Here is a 27,931-nt window from a genome sequence, read left to right on the forward strand (position 1 = left end):
GGTTACAGAACGTGTTTTCTCGATTTGTTTTACGGTACATAATGTGGCTGATTGTAGCTATGTCATTTTTCACAGAGTATGTGTGTTCGTGGCAACCCTGTAATGCATCGCTTCACGACGGGATATGACGTCACAAATGCAATCAAATGTTGTGTATGGTTGCCAGCATTCAGGCGGCAAAACAGGCTTTTTTGACCGACTGTAGTGCCGAAACGACGCTCCAACGAGAAAAATGTTACTGAAGAAAGTTTGTTTGTTTTGATGTCCTCTATACGTTTCCGTGGTCCGTGGGCGCCATTAAAATGACACCCTGTATATATATATATATATATATATATATATATATATATATATATATATATATATATATATATATATACATATATATATTCATTTTTTCAGAAACGTTTCTTGCAGAGCTAGAACCACACAGATAAGATAACAGAGTATGAAAGAAATAAAAACATCAAAAGACAGAAGTTAAGAGAAAAAGAGAAACAAGAAGAAATTATGAAAGGATATAGATGAAAGACAGACAGGCAGGCAAAGAGACATAATGAAAGTGATGGACAAACAAACAAGAGATAGATAGAGAGAGAGAGAGAGAGAGAGATAGATGGAACTGATGATTGAAAAGCATGGCGAAGTAAGAGAGAGGGAGGGAGAGAACAGCATATGGACTATGTTTATGTGAAGCTGGAGAGAAGCAGAGAGAGAGAGAGAGAGAAAGAGATAGAAATGAGAAGAATACGAGAGAAAGGAAGGATGAGGTAATACAGGTAAAGTTCCCCGTGCCATGAAGGGCTATAGGGAGATGTGGAGGTAGGACTCCACACATTCTCTATCTCGGCCATTTTTTGTAGGTGATGTGATCAGCACCGCGTTTAGCACCCAGGATGTGTGCAGAAAGTGCAATGAAATATTTCCATAGTATGTTGCCAGACGACTTTGCAAGATTAGATATAATATTTCTTCATTTACCAAGAATTTTAAGGTAAAAGTTGCATGACTGGATGACACAACAAATAATGATGGTTGTGTATCTGTTCCGGTACTATTGTTTTTTGATAACAAGGTTATTTACTGATAGTAAGAAGTTTTGAAACGACAATTACAAAACAATCACTCTACCAACATATTTCCTTTTATTTTTTATTTTTTTATTTTTTACCGAAATTGCAAGTCACTCAATCAATCTGCCCTTGACAGATACTTGGCAAATGATATCAAACATTCTTGTACTAATGAGATAATAACCAATCAAATCTTATTAGATCTGTTCGTCAGTTTATTAGATATCCCTCTCATCTTTGTTGAAGATCTTCATAATTTCTTGAGAGACTTTAAAAGGGTAAAAAAGTAACCATTGTGATAAATGACAACACTCTGTTGTCTGCCAAACAACTACTCCTTGAAATCAAGGTTCTGTACTGTTAGCTCCGCAATAAAGTACTTGATATACACATTCATGTTCATTACCTTGTACACTCCTTGAAGACATGGTAGCTGCAACTGTTGCTTGGATTCTCCCAGCGCTGCTTGGCACATTTACCGTCGGTAAGTGGAAACTAAATTTAAACAAAATCCGTGAGGAACGTCTAACTCTGAACCCAATATGGCCTACCTAAGGATTGCGATTGTTTCAAATGGTGTACAAAGTCAGAAAGGTAAAAACTAATTACAAGATTCAAAAGAGGAAACATTTCTGTAAGTTTTCTGAAAATTGGAGCCAATTCCAAATCATGACATGGGTGCAGGGAAGATTTTATTTTAAAAAAAAAGGTTACGTTTAGGCCATATTGGGTACACACGTACCCAATATGGTCTAGTTATATATTTTGTTCTCACATTAAAAAATCCAAAAGAAATTGTAAAGAAAGCACCACAATATTGTTTTATAGGTAGATAAGTACATTGATTCATTTACATTTTATTTACATAATGACGTGAGATTTGCACAAAGAAATAACATTGTTTAGAAACCAATAAACAAGGGAGTGACATTTCACAATTTGTTACCAGAAGATCATGGATTACACATCACAGTCTAGGCAAATGAAAGGTCCTTCATCATCCTTAGTGAGTTCCAAGAGTAACAAATGTCACATTCGCGCACATCCTTCCTATGTAGGCCATATTGAGTCTACCTTATACTCTCTCTCTCTCTCTCTCTCTCTCTCTCTCTCTCTCTCTCTCTCTCTCTCTCTCTCTCTCTCTAGAATTCTTAAACCCGAAGGTTCATGGCTGCAGCAACACAGGCCTTCCATCTGTCCCTATCTTGAGCAAGATCTATATACTCTTTTCCATCCCTACCGATTTCCTTTAGGTCCATCTCAACGTTGCCCCTCCATCTTCGTCTTGGCCTTGCTACAGGTCTCTTACCATCGGGTTTCCCAACACGAATCCTGGGAACTCCTCTTTCCTCTCCCATTCGTGCCACATGGCCTGCCCACCTAAGTCTTCTTGATTTAATTATTCTAATAATATCTGGACATGAATACAAATTATGTAGTTCTAAATTATGTAACCTTCTCCACTCACCTGTCTCCTCATCCCTTTTAGGTCCAAAGATTTTCCTAAGGATCTTATTTTCAAATACTCTCAATTTATGTTCCTCTTTCAATGTAAGGGACCAAGTTTCACACCCATATAATACTACAGGCAAAATTACTGTTTTGTATATTTTAACTTTTAGTTTCTTAGATATTAAACGAGAAGACAAGAGTTTATGAAGAAAGAAGTAACATGCATTTCCTGAATTAAGCCTACTTTTTATTTCCTCTTTAATATAATTTTCATTTGTTAATATTACTCCTAAGTATTTGAATTTGGAAACTGGTTCAAACGAGTTGTTATCAATAATTAGATTTTGATTATTACCTAACACTTGGTTTCGACCTGTAAGCATATATTTAGTTTTCTCTTTGTTAACTTCCAAACCTATCTCTTTAGCAGTTTTGAAAAATATTTTAGCATTATTCTTAATTGTATTTATATCATCCCCTAATAAGTCTACATCATCTGCATATGCTAACAACTGAGTCACACCATTTAATTTTAGTCCTTCTTTAGTTTCTTTTACCTTCCTAACAGCATATTCTAAGGCAAAATTAAAGAGCAATGGAGATAATGCATCTCCTTGTTTTAACCCATCATGAATTGTAAATTTGTCAGACACATTAATACCCACACGAATTTTACTTTCTGTTTCACTGGTGCATACTTTTATCATACTAACAAGCTTCTTAGGTATTCCAAACTCGACTAATATATTATATAATTTATCTCTTTTGACCGAATCATATGCTTTTTTGAAATCAATGAAAAGCTGATGGACATTTTGATTATATTCCCACTTTTTTTCAAGTGTCTGTCTGATGTGAAAAATTTGATCTGTAGTTGATCTGTTACGTTTAAATCCACATTGATAATCACCTATAATTTCATTAGCATATGGGGTTAGTCTTGTTAAAAGAATGTTAGATAACATTTTATATGTTGTTAAGAGTAGAGAAATTCCACGGTAATTATTGCAGTTCATTTTATCACCTTTTTTAAACACAGGAACAATTATGGATTCTTTCCACTGTTGAGGGATTTCTTCTTTATTCCATATTAAACAAATTAATTTATGAATTTGACATATTAACGAATTTCCACCATACTTAATTAACTCAGCTGGTATTAAATCAATGCCAGGTGCTTTGTTATTCTACTACTTGGAAACAGCAAATAGGCCATATTGGGCACCTTATACACTGTTCTATTTTCCTTCGTTATAAACAGGGCTATATTTTAAAGTCTAAACTAAGTACATTGTTAATGTAAAGTACAAATTATGAGCAATATTAGATGACGCATTGCAGAATCATGAGGTCTAGCTATTTCGCTTCTTTGTCCAGAAGATACTGTACTATAGGTACAACGAACATGTTCAATCACGTTATTCGGACAGTCTAAATGACATACTAACGTCATCTGTTGAATTAACCATGTAACTACTTGGAAACAGCCAATAGGCCATATTGGGCACTAGGTCATATTGAGTTTAGGTATAGTAAAATTAGGCTTTGAAGTAGATATCTGAAATAAAATAGCTGAAACGTTTTGGAATATGCTGCCTAACGGTTCCTCACTCATTAACCACCAGAAAACTCCCAAAAACAGTGACGGGTTCTCGCCATGTTGATTTTTAAGCATCAGTTCATTTTCGGCCACAACGTCCATACCAATAAACATATACATTTTGTTGTTCTCTTTCTTTGAGTGTTTCTTACCTTTTGCCTAGTACAATATGTTCATTTCTCTTTACGTATAGCCATTTTTTTTATAATTTTAGAATGAAATGAAATAGTATATAATTGCGACGAAGAAGTAATTTTTCGAGAATTTTTCTTCAACAGAAAAGAAAATAGACATTATAAAATTTTCGAATAAAGATTGTTGGAAATTTTCCAAGCTCTAAAACCATATAAAATAGGTTGAAAGTAGATAAAGCAACCGAGAGTATTTTCAGTGGGTTAATATATCTAAAAATAGAAAATCAAATCAATACCCTGACGTACAAAATCAACCTTCTACGTTTGAAAACGCCTGGCAAACTGTTACTGCCGATTACTCTTTTGAGTTCTCTGGATTTTAATACAAACTCTTTAGTTCTAAACTTGAATTCTGGGTTTCACTGCGTTTAATCTTGCAGCTTGTACATAAATTCACGGTCCTCATCGACAAGGTTGTAAACAAGAGTAGAAGAGAGACGTGAAATATGCAAACACAAACGTCTTGAGGTAATAACGATAGTATGACTTGACAATGCTGTTTTATGTTGTAGGTGCCCTCCTGGGAAATTACGTTCTTCATGACATACCTGGCCACACTGATGTTCCCGAAGCTCCAGACGACCGTGCGGATGTCATTGACCAATTTCTGGAAAAAGTGAGCGCCGAGAATATCGGAGTTTACCTCAGGTAAATTGTGACGAAACTGATATCCTCTTGCGATACAGTAATTTGAAATCTAGTTGTGGAATGTCGTTTCCTCGAACTGATTCATTTTGATCTTTTTGTATAAGTTGACTTGTTTAGGAAACTTTGTTCTAATTTCGAAGTGAAGATTTGCTTTCTTTCAGAAATCTTCTTTTAGCCTTGATGTGGAAATGTGTTTCTGTTCAGAAATCTTGTTTTAGCCTTGATGTGGAAATTTGTTTCTGTTCGGAAATCTTGTTTTAGCCTTGATGTGGAAACTTGTTTCTGTCCAGAAATCTTGTTTTAGCCTTGATGTGGAAATTTGTTTCTGTTCAGAAATCTTCTTTTACATTTGATGTGGAAATTTGTTTCTGTTCAGAAATCTTGTTTTAGCCTTGATGTGGAAATTTGTTTCTGTTCAGAAATCTTCTTTTAGATTTGATGTGGAAATGTGTTTCTGTTCAGAAATCTTGTTTTAGCCTTGATGTGGAAATTTGTTTCTGTTCGGAAATCTTGTTTCAGCCTTGATGTGGAAACTTGTTTCTGTTCAGAAATCTTGTTTTAGCCTTGATGTGGAAATGTGTTTCTCTTCAGAAATCTTGTTTTAGCCTTGATGTGGAAATTTGTTTTTATTCGGAAATCTTGTTTTAGCTTTGATGTGGAAACTTGTTTCTGTTCAGAAATCTTGTTTTAGCCTTGATGTGGAAATTTGTTTCTCTTCAGAAATCTCATTTTAGCCTTGATGTATAAATTTATTTCTTTTCAGAAATCTTGTCTTAGCCTTGATGTGGAAATTTGTTTCGTTTCAGAAACCTGACACTAGTGCCTCACTTGGCAGGGACTGAACAGGGTTCACAAACGGCCCGGCAGATACAACGCCATTTTGAGGACAGTGGATTTGACACTTCGGTCATATACGAATATGACGTGCTGCTCTCATATCCCGACAATGAGAATCCAAACCGGGTAAGCTAAAAGCCTCGGTCGGGACAAAACCCAGACATGTATCGGTAACATCCCTAAGTTTTGTTTCTTCGAACATACGCAGCCTGCTGAAAGTGCACATTTCTTTATCAGATTCTTTCATTTTTTAATTTATGATTGAATCCTAGAGCTTCTAATACTATCTGATGTAGTGATTTGAAGAGATAGGCAGATATTGGGATTAGAGTGTTAACTTCTCTTGCATTTCTTGTTAATTTCTAGAACATTTCCTGCGGATGTCCATGTAATATGTAGTTACACTGTCAGTACCAAAACAAGGTTGAAATCTTTTCAGGTAGTCGTTCTGGACGAGCAGGGAGGAGAGGTGTCAGTGTCACAGCCTCGTCAAACGCCTCTGGGCTCGGAAGAGGAGAACAGTGATCTCGTGACTGTTCCCTTCAACGGTCACTCGGGAACTGGCACTGTCGAGGCGAGTATATGCTGTTTTCTATCAGAAAAAAGAATTGCTCCTCAGTTAGATACCTATAGTTTAGAAGTAACGAGTTACTGGTAATTACAAATATCAGTAATCAGGGACGCAGTCAGCATTGATTTCTTCAGATGAGAGACCAACCATCAATATAGGAACCGTGTGAAGGAATATTTAGGGGGGAAATAGTGCGGAAATAAGATTTTGGAATGTACTGTCACGATTTGTATCAATTGTGATTATTGTATTGACAAAATATTACTTTTGAGCAGCGCTTGAAGTGGAAATTTCCTAAATTTTCCTAGCACGTTAAAAATATAGTGGAATTCGCGTGAAACAGTAAAAATCATAATTTTCTCAAAATAGTAGCACACAAACAATTTTCTTATGGCTAATATTTAATATGGAAATATTTGAGGTTAATCATGCAGTCCGTGTGTGAAATACAATTTTATCTAGAATAAAGTACCTAACTGTAAAGTTAATTATTAAAGTAACGGTAACTGACTTACTTTTCAAACTGTAACTAGCTGATTTACTTTTTGAGAGAATTAACTGTAACCTAGTTTTTTCCCCCTTCAAAATATAACTAACACTGCCGTTTAACACACGAAAACTTGTTGAGGGATTGTGCAGGCCACCAAAGCGAATAATTATCTCTCCTCATTCCGACGATATGAGTAAAAAAATATGGGTAAATTTTATCCTGTAAGTAGGCAACCACGGGGCAAGCATTCAATGTTGCCAGTCACATTAATTTTGTAGGTTGGACAATGTAGTGCTGTAGGTTTATACATACAATATGATACATACGTATATAACACTGTGTTTGAAATTTTGCTTCTATTAACCGTCGCCTTATATACTATCGATAATACTGTTCTTTATCTCTAGGGAGATCCTATCTATGCTCACTATGGGGCCCCAGATGATTTCAACTATCTGGACACGAATGGCATATCTGTGGATGGAAAGATCGTTCTTGCCAGATATGGAAGGACCTTCAGAGGGAATATTGTAAGTTCCATTATTTACATCATGAAAGCTTCTAACCCGTAACAACTATTAACTGTTTTTGGTAAAGTAAGTATTTCGGTGGGGTCAAAATAGACCTTAAGTTATATACAGAATTATTCAAAATGCTATCGTCAAATCTAATCGTTTAGTGTTTAGAATTATTTTAATGACGTAACAGAGAATTTATTTGCAAACTACGGTATGTGTGCTCTACAGGTAACCCTATACGTTGAAAGACGAGACGTAGTCAAATCCAGCCTATTTTTTCTCCAGCATTTTCAATGTACTTGCGTGATGGTAGTAGGGAGGAGTGGGGCAAACTCTTTCACAAACCCCAAAGGAATCACCCTAAGATCGGGGGATCTTTCTGAGTGGTCACACTTATATAGAAACTTTCATTTATTACTTTCCGCTATGTTCTCAAGTTCTTTTTTAATAACCCTGTATACATATAATCTTGCTACCTAGTAGGTTCGAAAAACCCTAAAATAGGTTCCAAAAATCCTAAAATAGGTCCTAAAAATCATAAAATAGGTCCTAAAAATGTTATGTTAGGCTAAAAAAATCTTGAAGTAGGTTCAGAAAAACTTAAAATAGTTCAAAATTCCTGAAAAATTCTGATTAGGTATAGTCACAGGCAATGATAATGGGACATCTATATCTTGAAATTCGCACTATCTTGCAAAACGTTATGTGTGTTGCCTAACCCTACGGCGATTACAGAACTTACCATTGGAAATTTGCTATAAAAATCAACTCCTCGCCGTATAGTTAGGCAAATATCTTTTTTCATGTTATCCACTGTCAAACTCCGCAATTTTGTCTGTGAGGATCATCTTGTATGCTGAAATGTTTGTTTGCAAGGCGTGAATGCCACAAAGCACCGAAGTGATGCAAAATTGAGCAAGACCGCACAGACCAGACCACTTTGTACTGTACAGGTAACAGTGGCACCAGATATTTTACTTTGTTTAGAGCTTTGAAAAATCACCATAGACTTGGAGGAAGGGAAATCGACAGAGAGTACGTTTCAAACATATTTGTCATTGAATTTTTTCGTGACCGAACAAAGGAAATGTCTGTGTGCGACATAAAAATCATGTAAAACCTTTAAAAATATATACAAACCTAAAAAAAGGGCTTGATTTAGGAGCATAAACCTAAAATAGGTTCTAACAAACAAAATAGTTTTTTTAGGCACCATAAAACTTCATCAGTCGTTGCGTTTTTTTTTAACGAATCGCTGACATAACTTATTATTTCTTATATACCTGCAAAGGACAAAAATAGGTAAAAAAAAAAAACTAAAATCCGTGGACTAATAATAACACAATGCTTTCTGGAAATCTTCAATAGATGGTTTATTTATTCCAGATAAGAAGGCCAGCATTGAAAAACATAGGTGGCCAGAATTTACATCCTCAAAATCCTGGATACGCTCGTCACTATAATAGAGATTAGGAGTATTGAGATAACTAACTAAACCTGATGGCGGAATGCCACCAAAAGAATAAAAAACAAAAGCTGTTAGTCTTACAACTTGTTTTTTTATCTGACAGGTACACCAAGCAGAAACCAGAGGGGCTGCAGGGGTCATTATATTCTCAGACCCAGAAGACTATGCCCCGAATGGCCCGGAAGACGTGTATCCCGATGATATCTTCCTCCCAGATGGCGGGGTACAGAGCGGGTCTCTACTCATTACGAATGGCGACCCCTTGACTCCTCACTACCCCTCTACAGGTACGCAGCGAATAGGTTGACCATAAATACTAGATCAACAGACAGCGCTAATAGTTCTCAACCTATCGAACGGACAATTGAACCAAAATTAGAGACAAACATCTTGGTCAATTGAAGGGGACACCGTACACCAGACGTTTTTGGAAAATAAAAATATATTCAGTTCAGTGTGGCGGACTGGTAGATTGGATATAACTGGCTAACCTGAATACTGTTGTATGTAATCTTAATATAATATGCGAATGAACAAAACTAATTGGTCATTACATTCAGTAGCGTTGGAAGAGAATTTCCTCCTGTTTGAGTCAAGGTGGAGTATTTTCAGCTTAGTTATGCTTCGGTGGAAATGACACAAAGATTCCTCGATTCTCTGTTTCTTTCTCTCTTTATTTTCTTCTCTTTCTCTATCTGTATCTTTTCCCTTCCTCTCTTTTTCTCTATCTCTTCCATTTATTTATTTCTCATTTTTCTTTCTCTCTCTTTTTCTTCCTGTTTTGTATATATTTCCTCCTATCTTTAATTTTCCCTATCTCCTTCATTGTTTCTCTCTTTCTTCCTCTGTTTTATATCCTTATATCGTTCTCTTTACCTTGTTTTTATATTTTCTTTATTTATTCTCTTTTTATTCCTCTGTTTTATACTTTTCTATCATTCTCTTTCTTTACCTTGTTTATCTATTTCCTTCATTGTTATATCTTTCAATCATTCTCTTTCTTTATCGTTCTTTCTCCTCCTTCATTCTTTCTTCCCCAAATTTCTATATCTTTTTCTACCTTCCTCTCTTTCTTTTACTTTGATTCTATTTTTCTTTTCGTTCATTCCTTCTCTGTATTTTCCTTTGATTGCTGAAATAAACGACCATGGTAAACTTATGGCAAAGTAAGTCAAACCACAGAAAACAACACAGAAACTTCACTGGGATGTCATATTTATTCTGTACATTCATGAGAAATGTGATAATATTGGTTGTGGATATATGGATAATTTGTGTGTGTTGTGTGTGTGTGTGTGTGTGTGTGTATATATATATATATATTTGTGCGAGCACGTCATTACTCTACGTTCTCTAAGTTATATAAGTGTACTTATGTTATAGTTAATAACTATGTAATATGTATGCATGCTATTTAATCTCACTTATATTCATATTCACATTATTTATGTTATATTAATGCCTCTGTAATTGGAGATATCCTTTCTCTAGAAGGCAAATAAATAAATAAATAAATTACATGAAACATGTGATGCTCTGACCATGACTCAAACCCAGAACGTTGGCAAGCAATATCTGAGTCGAAGGAATAGTGGGCAGCATATTCAAATCCGCAGCTAAACAAAAACGTAACTAATATTTTCAGCCAATCATACTGAAGATTATTGCAAGTATTGAAATCATTCGAACGTTGGTATGGTAATAAAACAGAAATTAAGTTCCGTACAACGGGGAGGAAATTTCTTATTGTATATACTTACGCTCTTATTTTCAGATGATGCTTACAGAATCCCAGAAGAGAATAGCACTGTTCCTAAAATCCCAGTTCAACCTATTGGATACCACGATGCTGAGCAGATTCTCAGGTAAATGAACTCTTCTTATATGAAAACGTTTTCCCCAACTTTTTGAGCAACCAACCCTGAGAAAGGATGTCTACATGTGATGATAATTTAATATACAGGGTGATGAATATTATATCTACCAATTTGAGTTGCCAACCCTGCCAGAATGCACGTGCTCATGTGTGCCATATCTACATCCATGGAGAGTTGGGAGTCAGGTAATTAGCAATCTTATTCTCTTTGGTAATTAGTATACCATGGAGCGTTGGCCGATGCAGACGCGGATTGCGGCCGTGGAAGCCTTTGTCCAAGCATGCACCGGATACTGCGACGGAACAATGAAGATCGCCGCGCATCTGTTGCAGAGACACGACTCTCTGTACATATTTAGTTATCCCACTTTTTCTTTTCTCGTAAAACAAGTCATCCGAACTTCACCAGACTGGCCTATTTTCCCCACGCAGATAGCAGCATTCCATTAAAGGGTAGTTAATATAGGTTTGATATCGACTAAGCAAGTTGATTGACAGGTTAGTCCTGAAGTACAAAAATATCTTACTGGCTGGGGGAGAGGAGCGTGCATATTACTGTATCTGTAGCCAATGAATCAGTTTGTGGTAAAGTTTCAGATCACCGTGTTGCTGCCTAAGCCTTGTGGAAGTAAGAAAAGGACCACAGAAGAGGAATGCAGAATTTTTCAATTGTTATAGGAGATTGTCAATTTTTGGAGGAAAAGCGTGGAAATTTTGAACCCTGATAAAGTTAATACATTCAGAAACATTTCTTTGTCCAGTTGCCGCCCTCCGTGGCGGAGTGGTTATCATCAATTTCATCGTATCATCACTTATCCACATCATCGCTATTAGCCAAAAGTGGCAGAATAGCGACGCTAAATTTTTTTAAAAAATAAAAGATAAAAAATCAGGAATACATTTGAGGAAATGATTGATGACTACGCAGGCGATATCAACAAACAATTGAAAACGAAAATTGCTGGTTTTGTGGCATTTTTGCTCTCAATACATAAAAGAATGGACGTCGGTGGAGTAGCTCAGTTAACTGTATTCATACATCTGTTGTCTCCATTAAGAGTTCCCTGCTCACAAAAACATAATGCGGACATTGAGAAGCTAGTTTCTAAAAAGAAAGTGTCAAATCTCTGTGAAACGAAAATAGAATTGCCCATAAACGTCTCTTGATAAAATGTTCGCACAATTGTAACAAATTTTGAAACAAGCATGTAAAACTAACTACGAAAAATATTACAATATTATTTTATTTTAATATAGCATAAGGATTAACTAACTAACTCTCTAGCCTTCTTAAACCCGAAGGTTCATAGCTGCAGCAACACAGGCCTTCCATCTGTCCCTATCTTGAGCAAGATCTATATACTCTTTTCCATCCCTACCAATTTCCTTTAGGTCCATCTCAACGTTGTCCCTCCATCTTCGTTTTGGCCTTCCTACAGGTCTCTTACCATCAGGTTTCCCAACAAGAATCCTGTAAACTCCTCTTTCCTCTCCCATTCGTGCCACATGGCCTGCCCACCTAAGTCTTCTTGATTTAATTATACTAATAATATCTGGACATGAATACAAATTATGTAGTTCTACATTATGTAACCTTCTCCACTCACCTGTCTCCTCATCCCTTTTAGGTCCATAGATTTTCCTAAGGATCTTATTTTCAAATACTCTCAATTTATGTTCCTCTTTCAATGTAAGGGACCAAGTTTCACACCCATATAATGCTACAGGCAAAATTAGCATAAGGATAATAATCATTCAGTTCTAAGTAGGATGTTATGTGGATGGGAGTGAGGGGCAATTCCCCCTTCGGTTGCTAAATTTTGGCACTTGGAGGGTCTTTACATAATTTTGTAACATAGGTACCGGTGCTGCAAGAGTAATAACTGGAATCCCCCCTCCCGTCGCGGGCGAATCCCTTGGTTTTGGAATTCAAGGGATTCGGGTTCGAGATGTGCGGCCCAGAGTGTTTTGACGTTGTCGTTGTGCGGCCCTACTTACGAATTCAGTTTGACATGCCTGGGCTAGACTGTGGAGAGCCACGGGTAATGTTGTCAACCGTTAGTCGCCGTGAAATACGGGCTATTCCACAGGAAAATCTTCCCGCATCGCCTTGAACAGAGAATCCAAGCAGAAGGAGGACATTTAGAGGACATGATTTTCAAGGTACACTGTTGCCTGTATTGTTCATATTGTACACTGTATTAAATGCGTATGTGTATATTTTCATTTCATACCCATATAAAGTTACTACAAGCACTCACAGTCTTCCCGTTGCCATTTGAAGTTGGTAGGCACAATATGCGGTACCCTGTATTACGTGTATGTATTGGCATATTCTATATTGGGGACAAAATATCCACGAGGACAAGCCTCAAAGTGATGAAATCGGGAACAAAATCATAAAATATTAAAAAAAGAGCTCTTAGTTCGTCTTGAAGATCGTCTGACTGGGACGTCTATTCTCCATTACAGGTACATGTCGACCCAGAACCCACCTCCAGAGGGATGGGCAGGGGGCTTAAACGTCTCCTACTCCATTGGGCCTGGATTCCAGAACCCTGACTGGAAGCTTAGGCTGGAAGTGAGGACGGCGAACACGAGAGCAACGATTAGTAATGTCATAGCTACGATAACTGGAAGCGTGGAACCAGGTTGGTGTTCATTGAAAATTCTACACGCTTTGTTTGCAGTATCTGGTTATTTCTGACATATATGCATTGGCATTTCGGCCATGCTGTTTCTCTTAGTAGGTTCCCAAGGAAGGATTAATGACATGGGCAGCACTAGAATCTAGATTTAGGGGCGAAGACCTATTACGAAGGGTTCTTATCGATTTCTAATAAATTTAATATATATCATTTGTATGTGCATTGATGTAAGTTTCGTTGATGAGCAATGTTCGGTAATATTGTTTTTAAACAGTTATAGTTAAGGCGGATAAATTATTTTTATTTGCTACATTTTCCTCTCTAAATTGTAAGACTTTTCCGGTAGCATAATGGTAACGTCGCCGCCTTGCTATCAAGATAACCCTGGTTCGACACTCGATGGAGGCACAGAGTGGTTAAGATTAAACTTTAAACTGTATGATCAGTCCCAATTAGCCCATCTGTGCATAAAGTGGACTTACAAAAAAAATTGAAACTTTCATACATTACAAATTCCAGGTAATTTAATAATTAAATTAACCCACAAAAGTTCATATTCACCTTCGTGCATTCCTAGAATACTCACTCTGGATTTTTTTCCATTAATTTGGTGTTTAAAGTCCACTTTATGCACAGTAAGGCTAATCGGGACTGGACGTACAGGTTAAAGTGGGATCCGAACCACTATGTGCCTCCACCGGGTATCGAACCCGGGATCCCTTAATTACAAGGCGATGACGCTACCACTGCGTCATCGGGGAGGTCCTATTCACTCTGGAGAAAACTTAATAGTGAACAGTATTTAATAGCAGTGCACATAGTACCATGGACAGTTCAGACAGAATTCCAAGTGAAGGTATGGACACAACAGTTCCGTCGCTTTTCTTCAACTTTCTTGGCTAATCGCGACGATGAGGATGAATGATAATTAGATATATGAATGAAGAGATGAAGATGGTGGTGTCATCTATAGACCATTGTGTATATATCATGTAGCACTTTGAAAATGTAACTGTCTTTCCTTTCACGGTGCATTTCAGATCGCTACGTTTTGCTAGGCAACCACCGAGATGCTTGGATATTTGGAGCTGTGGATCCTACCAGCGGAACGGCCGCTCTTTATGAAATTGCGAGAGTGCTTGGAGAATTAAAGAATTCAGGTAAGGGAAAGATAAATCAACTTATATATACGTGTGTGTGTGTGTGTGTGTGTGTGTATATATATATATATATATATATATATATATATATATATATATATATATATATATATAGGTATATATACATAGGTATATATATATATACATAGGTATATATATATATAAAAGCTGATTTCTATATATCAGACGTCTAACTATGACCCTTCGATAAAATATTTTTTCCACTGAAAAGTGCATTTCTGAATAAAAAAACCTTACTTCCGCTACTTAAGTATTAATTTATGTGGACAGTCCTTTCTGCAACTGATAATGTTGATCATTGAAAAATATCTCAACAGATGAAGCTTTACAACGTAGAAAACCAGTTGTAAATATGTCTTTCGGTTTAATGTTACAGGCGATCAAAGTTTGAGTTGGGCGACTTTTGAAACACTCGGTACAATAGGTGCTCAGTGAACAAATATAACCAGATACTGCATTTATGATCTTGTAACGACAATTTTCTACAATTTAGGTTGGAGGCCTCGCAGAACCATCGTCCTCTGCAGTTGGGACGCTGAGGAGTATGGCCTCATAGGCTCCACGGAATGGACAGAGCAATTCAAGAAGCTCCTGGATGCCAGAGGAGTCGCCTATCTGAACGTGGACTCATCTGTTAGCGGTAAGGATACATCACTTGTGCATTGTTAACTAATTCTTATCTAAGGACAAATGAAGACCCCGGTACAAGAACCAGACAGCTCCAAATTATAAAAGTTTTCAGGAGACACGAAAAACTGAATAAAAGAATGAAGAAGTAAGGGGTATTCACGTGCAATAGCTAGAGGCAACAGTAACATACATATTGAAGTGTGCGGTCTCGATAGCAACTGCCGAGTGGCCGAACACTGAACTGTAGCCGCTGCAAGAACCAGACTGCTCCAGGAGCTGTCTGGGATGATGCGCCGGCAGAAACACGCCAAACAACTCCTTTTCCATTCCTACACGCAACAAATCTGTGGAGCTGTCTGATTCTTGCACCAACAGATAGAGCATTTTTTTCATGATAGATTACAGCAAAAAACAATGACCAAAAAGTGGAGCTGTCTGGTTCTTGCACTGGGGTCTTCAAATGTAGGCCTACAGACATTCACCACCTTCCAGAAGTTACACTCACACAACAGATCCTCCACACTTCATCCATCTTCATGCTGATGTCACGTTCCAACAACCAATCACATTCAACCAATTCTGAAGTCACAACTCTCTCTCTCTCTCGCTCACTATGTGCGAAGACATTATTGATCTTTGATCAATATTTTCCAATCAATTGATTTATTGGCCCCAACACGTACGCATTCTACTACTGTGGCTAGGGGCACACGAATTTGGAGTACTTCATTCTTTTTTTTTCGCTTCAACTCCTTCTTCTACAACTCTGTATGCGTCTTGGTCTGCTCAAGTACTTGCAGATTCTCCTTTGTATCTTGTACACAATTAAATCAAGAGGACAGGTGGGCAGGCCATGTGTCACCAATGGGAGAGGAAAGAAAAGTTTACAGGATTGTTGTTGATGAAATTGATGATAAAAGAGACCTGTAGGAAAGCCAAGACGAAGTTGGAGCGATAATGCTGAGATGGACCTAAAGGGAATCGGTAAGGATGGAAAAGATTGGATTGATCTTGCCCAGGATGTGAAAATTCTTGATTCATAATGTAATTTCAATAATTTTAATATCTTGTTATAGTTATTGTTAACACTTCTGTTTCTAATAATTATATTATTATTTTGTTATACGTGGGTCGTTCAATATATAAGTTTCCGTATGCTGTAAAAAAATATTTTTAAGATACATTAGAAAACTATATATACATGTGTAGGAGGATCCTTCCTCACTTCTCCACATAATCCCCATAGAGATTCAGGCATTTGTCCCAATTTGTCCATACCCTTTGCAAGAGAATAAAGGCTCTGGCTATTGAACACTATTCTCACATTACGCTTCACTTCTTCATCTGTTTCGAAATGGTAACCTTGCAATTCAGACTTTAACACCGGGAAAAGATGGAAATCACTCGGCACTAAATCGGGGCTGTATGGAGGGTGGGGCAGCCGTTCCCACCCCAATTCTTAAATTTTGTGTTGTGTTTACACTGCTACGTGGGGGCGAGCGTTATCGTCAAGAAGAATGACACCAGCTGACAGGAGACCTGGTCGGTTATGTCGAATTGCATTTTTCAGTTTATCCAATATTTGACAGTAACGGTCAGCATTAATTGTTCTTCCTCGTTCCAAAAAGTCCATAAGCAGAACGCCCTTAGCATCCATGCTTCCGAACCTCTTATGACGCGAGCCCGCGTTTTCCGAACAAGCATTTACTTTTTGTCCTTGAGCGCATGCGCCTTCACGTCTGATAACGAATCGATTGTTGTTCCTTGTACACGAAGGATGGCTCTTGTCAACCTGAACGTCCCTAGTATTTATTGTTAACACTTCTACTGCTAATAATATGCCTTTATCCTCCATGTAAAGCACGAGTGGATTTCGTTTTTAATATGCATTCCAGCATGTAGGGGGGCACCCCTCAAATAATTCCTTCGATGCATATATTACATTACAGCGATATATTTTTTTGTATTTTTCTAAGGCAACTATACTCTCGACCCCAGCGCCAATCCATTACTTTACCAAGTTCTCTACGAAGCGGCCAAGAGAGTTCCCAACCCAAACCCGGACGAGGTCAACAATGGAAGGTCGACAGTGTACGACACCTGGCTCTATGCTAGGCCTTCTAGTTATGATCCTGCAATGCCCAGGTAAGTATGACGTCGTTATACAGGGTCGCCGTTGGGAAACGCGAGGCCCTGTGCGAACTGTATCCGTGAGGCATTTATATTTAAAAAAATATAAAAACATAGCCTTTATACATTGTAAAATGCTGTACTAAAACCAACATGTTTATTAGCATTAAGTATAAATTGTTCATTCCCTCTCCCTCTCTCTCACACACACAATGACAAAATTGACAATGACAAAACATGTCGAGCAGCGTTTCTAACCACTCCCGCAGGATTCTTTTCAGGAGGGGCTGAAACTATAAAAGAGGCGATAGCCAATAGCAGCGCACTGCAACGGTGCCAGGTCGAAATCTCACACGGAAAAGCACGGAACAGCCGTGGTTGAGCGAAACGCCTTGTCACGGAGAGCACGGAACATTAGATAATATAGCATGTAATAAACTTAATGGGAGAAAAGAACATACCTGATTATGACAGAGGGACTGCATAATTGTTTCAATATTCTCAAGGTGGAAGTTGTAGAGCCTTTGTAAGATATTTTGCCCCGTAAAGAGGTACGTTATCTGTTTGGCAGTAGGAAATTCGCCACGATCGTAAAATTCAAAGACGGTTCTATAAACTACGTCTTTTTCAAAGTCATCTAAGTTTGTAGTTCTTTTCGGTACGTTAATGTGCTTTCTAGGTGATTGAAACATTGGAGCAGGCCCCGATCCACATTGTTTTGCCCCCGAACATATCCGAGACACGGTAGCTTGATTCACACCACACGCTTGAGCTGTTAAGAGCCTGGCACTTCTTAAAGTCAATTTTACTACTCTCTTCTTCACTCGAACACTTTTTTTTTAAAAAAATGTACACATGAAAAATCACGTGTCGTGTCTGGCTTCGTACAACACTGTACTTTTTCTCTCTTCTCTCGCTACCACTACCACTTGGTTTACTCAATGACATGCTGCACGCACCCACTAAACACATGTAAAAAACGAACAGTGACGGTATCCTCTTCGTCAACTTCTTCTACCATCACTGGGAACGAACGTGCCCTGTTCCCTTCGCTAATCGGAAAGTTTCGGAATGCAACAGGAACGAAGGGAGAGCAAAAACGATACAATGCAAATACGTTTATAATAACATTGCTTCTACAGAGGGAACGGTATAAGCTACAATCACGCTTGTTTTTCGTTGATACTCGCAAATTCATTATCTTTCCATCTGTTGAACTACTGACACTTGAAATAATCTATTTATATCTGAGCGCCAGGTACACGATTTAGTACCGAGGTGAAACAGGTTCTGAACTAGGCAACGCCGCACGTCTCTGATTCGCTGGTGCTGTTCAGCCGTTCAAGGCCATATGCAGGAGATTTGACGCGTACTTTAGTACATAGCTGCTTTGTAGGAGGACGGTACACACAATAAGATATTTCGTATATTTAAAGCTTTCAATCTCAAAAATTGCAATAGGGGGTCATTTTAAGGAAATTTTGCTTTTGACACTCTGGGGTTTCCCGAGTTCTTCACTGCTATTATTAAAAAAATGTTATTTTTTTTTTCAAAATTTCGGAGGGAACTGTAGCCCCCCATCAGCCCCTTTTGCGTTAGGGGTTCACCAGCGGTAAGAGGAAATCCTTTCTCGTGAGAAATGAAAACCGCTGAGAGGGGACGTCACCGTGCAGCCTCCAAATTTGAATTTAATGGTTTGGGTATTTCAAGCGACTTGCAGCCCAAGCTGGCAATCTCCTGGAAATATGTAATTTCGTCCAAGAGTTCACCAGCGGTAAGAGGAATTGCTACCGCGACAGTGGCGGTGAGGAATGAAACGATCTAACAGGGAGGTGCGTTGCAAACCTAGAGGTTGACGGACCACAGTGAATTTACTTTACGCAGCAATTTTCCTTAACAAATATATTTAAGTGGAACTATTCTGATTAATTGGAATTTTTCGGTGCCTGAAATGGAACATGCCAATGAAAATCAGCACTTAACAAATTATAATGATATTGGTCAGAGGAGACTAAAAGATTCCATTGTACGCTTGCCGCCCAGGAAAGTCTTCAGGTGGCGGAAGAGGTGGTAGTCGCTAGGCGCAAGGTCTGGACTGTATGGCGGATGGCCAACACATCATTGCCGGTCAAAGTGAAAGCAAAACAGACACTTTCAAAGCGCAAGATCATGACAACTGTGTTTTGGGACAGGCAGGGTGTTTTGTTAGTGAACTTTTTGCGGCAAGGAACAACAATTAACTCAGCTTCCTACTGTGAGACCCTAAGAAAACGTCGTCGAGCAATCCAGAACAAACGGCGTGGAATGCTGTCAGCCGGTGTCGTACTGATTCATGACAATGCAAGGCCACATGCTGCGGCTCAAACTCAAGATCTGATCGAATCTCTTGGCTGGGATGTATTCAATCATCCGCCATACAGTCCAGACCGTGAGCCTAGCGACTACCACCTCTTCCGTCATCTGAAGACCTTCCTGGGCGGCAAGTGTTTAGACAGTGATGAAGAAGTGAAAACGACCGTGAGTAACTGGCTATCATTACAGGCGGCAGAGTTCTATGAGGAGGATATCCAAAAACTCGTAGTTCGTTACGGTAGCGTCGTCGCCTTGTAATCAAGGGGTCCCGGGTTCGATACCCGGTGGGTGCACATAGTGGTTCGGATCCCACTTTAAACTGTAGGCCCAGTCCCGATTAGCGTAGTTCGTTACGATAAGTGTTTAAACCTCAACGAAATTATGTAGAAACATAGAGAAGTGTATGTAAATTCAGAAAATAAATGTTTTTTGAAAAACATTTACTTACTTCGTTTATATTGCAAAACGGACCTTACTTAAAAAATAACCCTCGTATATCCAGTCGTTGTTAACTAATTGAAACTAAAGTTTATATTTAGCAAGAAGCCTAGACATAATAGAACTAACACTATGTATGATTATGCTACGTATAATTTATTTATTATTAAATTTCAAGGGTACATATTCATTAACGTTAAAGTTACAAAATATAAAAAAAACTTACGAGTAAAATTGTTGTTGGGATAGGGACATCGACTTTTAAAAAGACGAATTTACTGGGCCAAGACCCACGAAGGTTGAGAACCACTACAGAACATGAAAGAAAATAATTTTCCTTATAATACCCTTTAACATATTAATGGTAACGACACATATGTCTGGTTTGTTCTAATCATGCCTTATCCACAGAGCTTTTTACTATATTACTAAGGGAATTTACGATCACTAACTTGACTTTTCTCTTTGAAGCGTCGGTGTACTTGGAAGCGGAAGCGATTACGGAGGATTCCAGCATAACATTGGAATTCCAAGTGTTGACATTAGCTACACTCATGACAACAGGGTGAGTCAAAAGTCAAAGCCTTTATTACTTACTTTCTTATTAAGCCGTGCAATATTATCTCTGCACTTTTAAAAATATAAGCTTTTAGCTGTAACTTGAAAATGGTGAAATAAGAGCGTGCCTAATATTTGATTTTTAGAGGGGATGGTTTGTTTACGGAAACGTTTAATAATGTCCTTACAATACAGGATTTGACTTTGAAGTACACTCACCGGCAATATAAATGGGACACCTATATCCTGAAATACTCGCTAGGCGATATGTGTGTTGCATAACTCTACGGTGATAATTGGATTTTAATAGCAGGGTTGGCAAAATTTGTGTCTTTTTTAAAAGAAACAAAACAAACAGGTTGTTTTGTTTTAAATGTTTTAAACAGTGTTTTAAACCAGAACCGAAAAAAGCATGTTCTAAACAAATAAAACGTTTAAAACATAATGCCAAGAAGACTTATTTTCTAAAAATAATGATTAATAAGGAATCTGTTAATCATTAAAAGATGTTTATATTGTAATGTAAACGCTTGAATAACTTCTTAAAATACACATTTATGTAAATCTCGCATGTAGGCTGTTCGAGAAGCTGCAACTAATCCACTGTTGCCAGGCCCCACTGAGTCCACGTGGTAGCTACTGTTTTTTTAAATACATTTTATCGTGAATGCAACTAAATGTTGACATTAAAAACAATGTGCACATTTTGCAGTGTGTTAAGTGAGTAACAAAACGGTTTCATCTATGTAATAGTATTACATTTTTAAAATATTTTAAACACACAAAAAAACATAGCCAGGTGTTTTAAACGTGATCCACGGACATTTATCACTGTGTGTTTCTATGTTAATTCAATATAAATTTTCAGCCACTGAACAGATTTCTATGCACAATAAACAGAATAACACGCATTGAATGAAAAGGCATACGTAGTTACAAAACACGCAAATAACCATAAACTATCAAACATCAAGTACCAAAATGTGTTTTAAACAAGTCTCAAAAAAACATGTTTAAAACACTTTGTTTTATACGTTTTAATCATTTGTGGAAGAAACAAAGTTAGGTGTTTTAAACGTTTTAAACATTTGTGAAAAAAACAAAGTCAGGTGGTTTAAACGTTTAAAACAAGTTGTTTAACTTAAAACACTTTTGTTTTAAACACGCCAACCCTGTTTAATAGCAAACTTTCAGTGGCAACTTCTACCATCGCCTTGCAGCGAAGCGAATATTTCAGGATGTAGGTGTCCCATTTCTATTGCCGGTGACTGTACATAAGTTTAACTTCTTTTATTAGGTCTGTGTAACCTGAGAGGTAGAAAAACTTAACGGAAAATAATCGAAATTAGAAATTCCAGAATAACAAATCAGTAGAATTCAATTTACAGAACCATCCACACGCGTTTCTGTTTCATTGTATAGAAGCGCGGCTCAATGTGCAACAAAGGAGAGTTGAAAATTGAAAAAGTACCTGCTGCAGTTTTTTGTTCTGTTTATGAGTGTTTACTTATACAACAGGAGGGGGGAGGATTTGGATACAAATACATAAAATAAAGTTATGAATAGGGTTAGGATTTTTATGACCAAAAAATCACCAAAATATGCAAAATAAAATATGCTCTTATGACCTAAAATTTTACAAAATATGCACTATAATTTGAAAAATATGCCTTTATAACTGGACTGTTTCAAACATCAATGTCTAACTTATGCTGAAATATTTTCATATACATACTATTTTTAGTTCACTTTATGGGCCCTGATGAGTTGAAATGCACAATGAATACTTTCAATAAATTTTCAATTGAAAATGAAAAAGATTTTGCTGCAGTCCAAAAAAAAAAACCCCTCGAGTGAGCATGGGAGTAAGAACGAATCCACTTGGAAAATGACTGTATATTTCTTGAAAAAAGCAAAAATATGCTGAATATGACCGAAAATCCATCAAAATAGGCTTTATCACGTAGAAATGGCCAAATATGCCAAAATATGCCCTTAAAAGCACCTTAATTCAATTAGTTTCTTCAGAATATGAATTTCTATATATTTAGGGGACACATCATCCTTACCAAAAAAAAAAATATATGTTAAGTCATAAAAATCCTAGCCCTAGTTATGAGTTATAAATTATATACTGTATATACCTACAAATACAATAGCTGAATATATAAAACAGATTGTGATCAACATGCAACGTTTTCTAAATAAAAAAAATTGAAGGGTTTGTAATATTAGCGTAAATCTTTCTCTAAACTACGTAAAATTTCGCGGCTTGAATGTGATAATAACGGAGGGGCCAGTGCCACTTCCTTCCTTTAACGACGTCCTTGTTATAGATGCACAGTTGGCTCAAACTGCGAAGATATAGGTTAATTAACAGCATAGCACATCTTGGAAGCACTATAAACAATGAGTAATATAAACAAAATCTAGTAATTGAATTGCAACGAGTCCCTATGACGATTTACCTTCCACAAAATACTTCTACACAGTATTCTTTGTTTATTTGTGGTGTGTACGCCTTTGTCTTGAATTTAAGTGGTCGAGTATCAACGAATTCGGTTTGCCTGGTAAGCCCCTTTGTGAACCAAGTCGTCATATATTCCTCACATAACGAAAAACTATAAATATATATCGAAAAACTCACGATCGTATCGAAACGTACTATAAAAATGTTTGTATGTGTGTATATGCGTATATGTGTGTGTGTGTTTGTTCAGCAATAACTCTCGAACGCCTGGAGCGTTCTCAACCAAACTTGGTACGCGTATCAATTGCAACCTGGAAATAAATACTGTGGGGGTAATACACCCCTGGCACCCCTAGGCGTGGGGTGGGAAGGGGTGACATGTAAAAATAATCGAGAACCACCGATATTAAATTCCGCACAAACAGACATCCGTGACTCTATGCAATCCGCACAACGATAGTGTTTCTCGGGTTGTCTAACATTCAGGCTGTGTTGCGAATGGAATCCATAGTTTTCGTGACACTCCCAATGCGATTCAACTCCAAGATCATCACCTATCGGCATGGGGGTGAGAGGGGGCGAAAAATAAAATGCCACAAATGACCTAGATTAGTGTCGAATCCATAGTTTTCGGAGTCGCTAAGATAATTGGTGACAATCACGATCACATTTAAAATTAGTTACATTACTTTTACGCCGGGTAATCAGCTAGTGAACTATATAATGAAAATATTAACGCACCTACGACCAGGATACTCCTCGTCCTCTGTAGAGTTGTGTGTTGTCCTGCGTTTTGTTCATATGTGCTGAGTACCGCTTAACAGCCACACCTTTAAACATGATAAAGGAGATTTTAGTTCTCAACGGCAGATGTTGATTTTAGCTACGGTAAGGGGATTGACCCCGTATAACGTGACGGATGTGAACAGCGTAAGTGCTGACGCATCCACAATTCTAACATCAAATCTTCACTTGAAGATAATTTCAGTTCTCGCACAGTCTAGAAAGATAAGTAAGTTGAAATCCAACTGATTCTATAATAAGTGTTTCATCTTAATATTTTTTCAGACTGAATCGTACCCACTGTACCACACGCTGTACGACACTTTCCTATTTCTGGATCAGCTGATCGACCGTGGTTTCTACAGCCACAAAGCCATTGCCCAGGTGTGGGGGACCATGGCCCTAATGCTGTCGGAACCAGATCTCCTTCCTTTCAACGTAAGAGACTACGGAGAATTCGTCCAGAGGGCGTTCCAATCAATCAGCGAGAGTCTTGGACCTAAGTTGGCGACTCAGAATATCACCTTAGGTAAGAATTGTACGAGGTAGGTTCAAAAATTCCTTGCCCCCTCTATCCGCAAAGAGAGGAAGTACACTCATTATGCTTGGGCGAGGAAACTCGCCCTGCTATCTTCAAGAGGATGAAGTACATTCACTAGGCTAGTGTGAGAAAACATGCCCTTCTATTTGTAAGGGGATGAAATGCACTTAGAAAAGTTGGGTGAAGAAACACTCCTCTTTACAAGGGGATGAAATACACTCCCTGAACTGGGATGAAGAAACTCACCCTTATATTTGCAAAAGGACGAGAGAGGGAGAGAAAACGAGGAAACATGGACATATCGAGCGGGAGGCAAGTCGTGCACTTGCCACTTCCCTGAAAAATGAGTGATAAAAAATGTGTTTTCATACGCGGGAAGAAAGAAATGTTATTTCCTTTTCAATAACTTCAAAATAAAGAATTGCCCTCGCTGGGAAAGTCTTGTGTGGTCCCGCTGAAAAAACATATTTGCTTTCCCCCCTGGAAGAATGGCTGGGTAAGCCCATGAGAGGATATACATTACCTAAGCTAGGGTAAGAAAATCCTCCCTTCCATTTACAAGGAGGACAAATACACTTCATGAACTAGGGTGAGAGAGAGAGAGAGAGAGAGAGAGAGAGAGAGAGAGATGCGAGTGGGTGTTACAGAGGAAATGAAATAAAGAAGGGGAAAAGAACAGAAAGGGAAGTACAAATAAAAGAAAGAGAGAGGGGAGAAGAAAGGAAGAACGAACAGAAAGGGAAACACAAAGAAGGAGAGAGAGAAAGAGTGAGATGAGTGAACGTTGTAGGGGAGAAAAAAAGAAGACAGGGAAGAACAAAGAAAAGAAGGAGAAGAATAAAGAGAGAGAGAAGTTGATTAGAGAGGGCGAAGGGAAGAAAGAAGGAAAACAGACAGGTAAAGACAAAGAAAAGGAGAGTAGAGTACAAATAGGTAGGGAGAGGAAGGCAAAGAAAGAGACAGACAAGCAGAAGGGGGTAAACAAAGAGTAAGACACTTCAAGAACTTGATTTGGTCTTTAAGATCAAAGAAGGCTACCCGATTTTTTTTTCTTAATTTCAGAAAAACTAACCAACTTTGACGTATCTTGGCTCGTGAGAATGTTTCAATAGCCTCACACTTAAAGAGGCAGCAACAAATAATTCAGACTAGAGAGTCTCAGAGACCTGTCATTAGGCAATACCAACAAGAAATTACAGTGCATTGCATTTCGTTTGGAATTAAAGATAGATGAAGCTAATTCAGAGAAAGTTTCAATCAAGAAAAACCACTCAAATACCTTTTACACTGCTGTTACCTTTTGACCTATGATGTAACATTTAGCTTCAAATTTGCTCTTTCCCTCTTTGTCCTGAATTCATCTGAGGTTTATTTTTTTTCCAGATGGTTTCCAAAGCGCAGTCGAAGATTTTGCCTCCGCTGCAAACCAGCTGCAAGATATAATAGACAATCTGGACACTACTGAGTAAGTTAATACTTGACACCAGTGTTGCCACATGAAGGGAAATTTCCCTTTTGCAGGGAAATTCGGACCGAAATTTTAGCCAAAAGGGAAAGGGAATTTCGATTAAAAATACCACAATTTCAGGGATATTTTAAGACATCTGACTACATTATTACAGTTTATATTAAGTTCCAGTTTCATATTCACATTCTCATTTTTTCTGCTCCCTTGAATATAGCCCGTATCTATTTATATTTCTGTTAAGTACATCGCTTTTCTGCACCTTTGGATAATAGTAATGATGAGGATTAACGATTAAATAGATTCCTGACCAGGATCCAAACCTGCGACATCTGGTCAGGAAGCAATGAAACTGACTCGTATGTGAAAAATTTAACATTTTTTATTCACTTGGACATGGACCAACGGAAATACTACTACTACTGCTTCCACCACCACTAATAATAATAATAATTACATCTACTACTACTACTACTACTAATACTTATTATTATAATTGCATGATTTGCTTAGGTGAAGGGAAAAATTGGTTCAAGAAGGAAAATTTGGCCCCTTGAAAAGGAAAATTGTGCTCTTATATTGTGGCAACACTGCTTGACACATGAATTGCTGTCCGACAGTTCTAGCAGAGTTTGTTCAACGTCTGAACCCACTACAGTTGCATCTTTCTCAAGACATAAGAGCACAATTAATTGTTGTGTCAGTGAAAAATATTCAGAATGATTGAACAAATGAGTACAAACAGTTAAATTTTTCCTCCAACTGAGCTACCTAGCCAGCCCTGATTTCACCTGATTTCACCTGATTTTACGCTGCGGCTGATTTACCTGTGCGGAAATGTCTCTGTCAGTTCTCCCAGATTGGTGCTGTATCCTTACGATTTGGCACACACGAAAGATGTACTGCTTGGAAATTTCAGAGAAAAACACGAACACGGGCCTCTGGCACATCGTACCCTGCAGCGAGAAATCAGGCAAAAGCATCAGTGCTGACTCGATAGCACCGTTGGTCGAATTCATCTCCTGTATGGACCAAATCATAAAGTTAAACTTTCGCCAAGTGACCAGTCAGTAACGAATCTTTAACACATACAGTTATCATTAATAATATTATTTCTAACAAGAGAAGATATTTGGAAAGACTGGATACTGAAGGTACAGTTGGTAACAATGAAGAAGGGAAATTAACGTCAGAATCTATTTTAGTTTGGTGATTGGTAGATACCATGGATCATATTGCGGAGAAATATTCAAGAATTGGTAAACGGTATATGCCATTTCATTAAACCAATGAATTTAATACAGCTCGTTTCTTTCTGTTTTAGTCCGCTGGAAATTAGACAAATCAACGACCGCCTTACAACAGTTGACAGAGCTTTCATCATCCCGTGGGGTTTGCCAAACAAGGATACATACAAGTAAGTATCTTAACTTCTTCGAGAGAAATCTCTTGATTACTACTCAGCACAAGCTGGTTTTACGTTAAATTTAAATAATGTATTCATATTAGGCTACTGGTAATCGCCATAATAGAAGCAGGGGTGTAAGCAACCAAATCCTCTCAGATTTTTTTTCTCTTCAAATCAGAGTAAATAATTGTACATTAACCGAGATCATTTTCTTCGCAGCCACGTCGTTTTCGCACCGAGTTCCAACGACCGTTACAGCGGTCAGAGCTTCTCTGGATTAGGCGACCTCCTGTATAACATAGACTCGCTACCAGAACCCCAGCAAACAGAAAGATGGAATCAAGTCAGGAGCCACCTGGCGGAGATAATCTTCTACGTCAGAAGTGCCGCCGCTATATTGAGAAATGATGTATAGAGTGCTACCTAATATACGCTGCAGATTTAATTACAAATTGACTTCTCTGTTCAATTGTACACCCTTTCAACCTTTGCCCTACTGCGAACCTTTACTTGAAATGGTATAACATTTGGATACAGTTCTCTCTAACACTTTTCTTTTCCTTTGTGTCTTCCAAATTATCCTTCTGCAAGCTTCACTCT

General features: G+C 37.8%; 1 protein-coding gene across 1 annotated transcript; it reads left to right on the forward strand.

The window, feature by feature from the left end:
- Positions 1–1,350: 1,350 nt before the first annotated feature.
- Positions 1,351–27,763, forward strand: LOC146000165 (putative N-acetylated-alpha-linked acidic dipeptidase). The gene is made up of 16 exons (XM_083137506.1): positions 1,351–1,557; positions 4,832–4,967; positions 5,774–5,930; positions 6,244–6,378; positions 7,273–7,395; positions 8,955–9,138; positions 10,626–10,716; positions 13,200–13,378; positions 14,416–14,535; positions 15,050–15,196; positions 17,163–17,331; positions 20,578–20,671; positions 24,203–24,446; positions 25,842–25,923; positions 27,248–27,340; positions 27,551–27,763. The coding sequence occupies exons 1-16, from the start codon at positions 1,500–1,502 to the stop codon at positions 27,744–27,746; spliced, it is 2,208 nt and encodes a 735-aa protein (XP_082993632.1). The 5' UTR covers positions 1,351–1,499; the 3' UTR covers positions 27,747–27,763.
- The last annotated feature ends 168 nt before the right edge of the window (positions 27,764–27,931 follow it).

This window comes from Lepisma saccharinum, chromosome 16 (assembly GCF_977018435.1).
Source record: "Lepisma saccharinum chromosome 16, izLepSacc3.1, whole genome shotgun sequence".
Lineage (NCBI taxonomy): Eukaryota > Metazoa > Arthropoda > Insecta > Zygentoma > Lepismatidae > Lepisma > Lepisma saccharinum.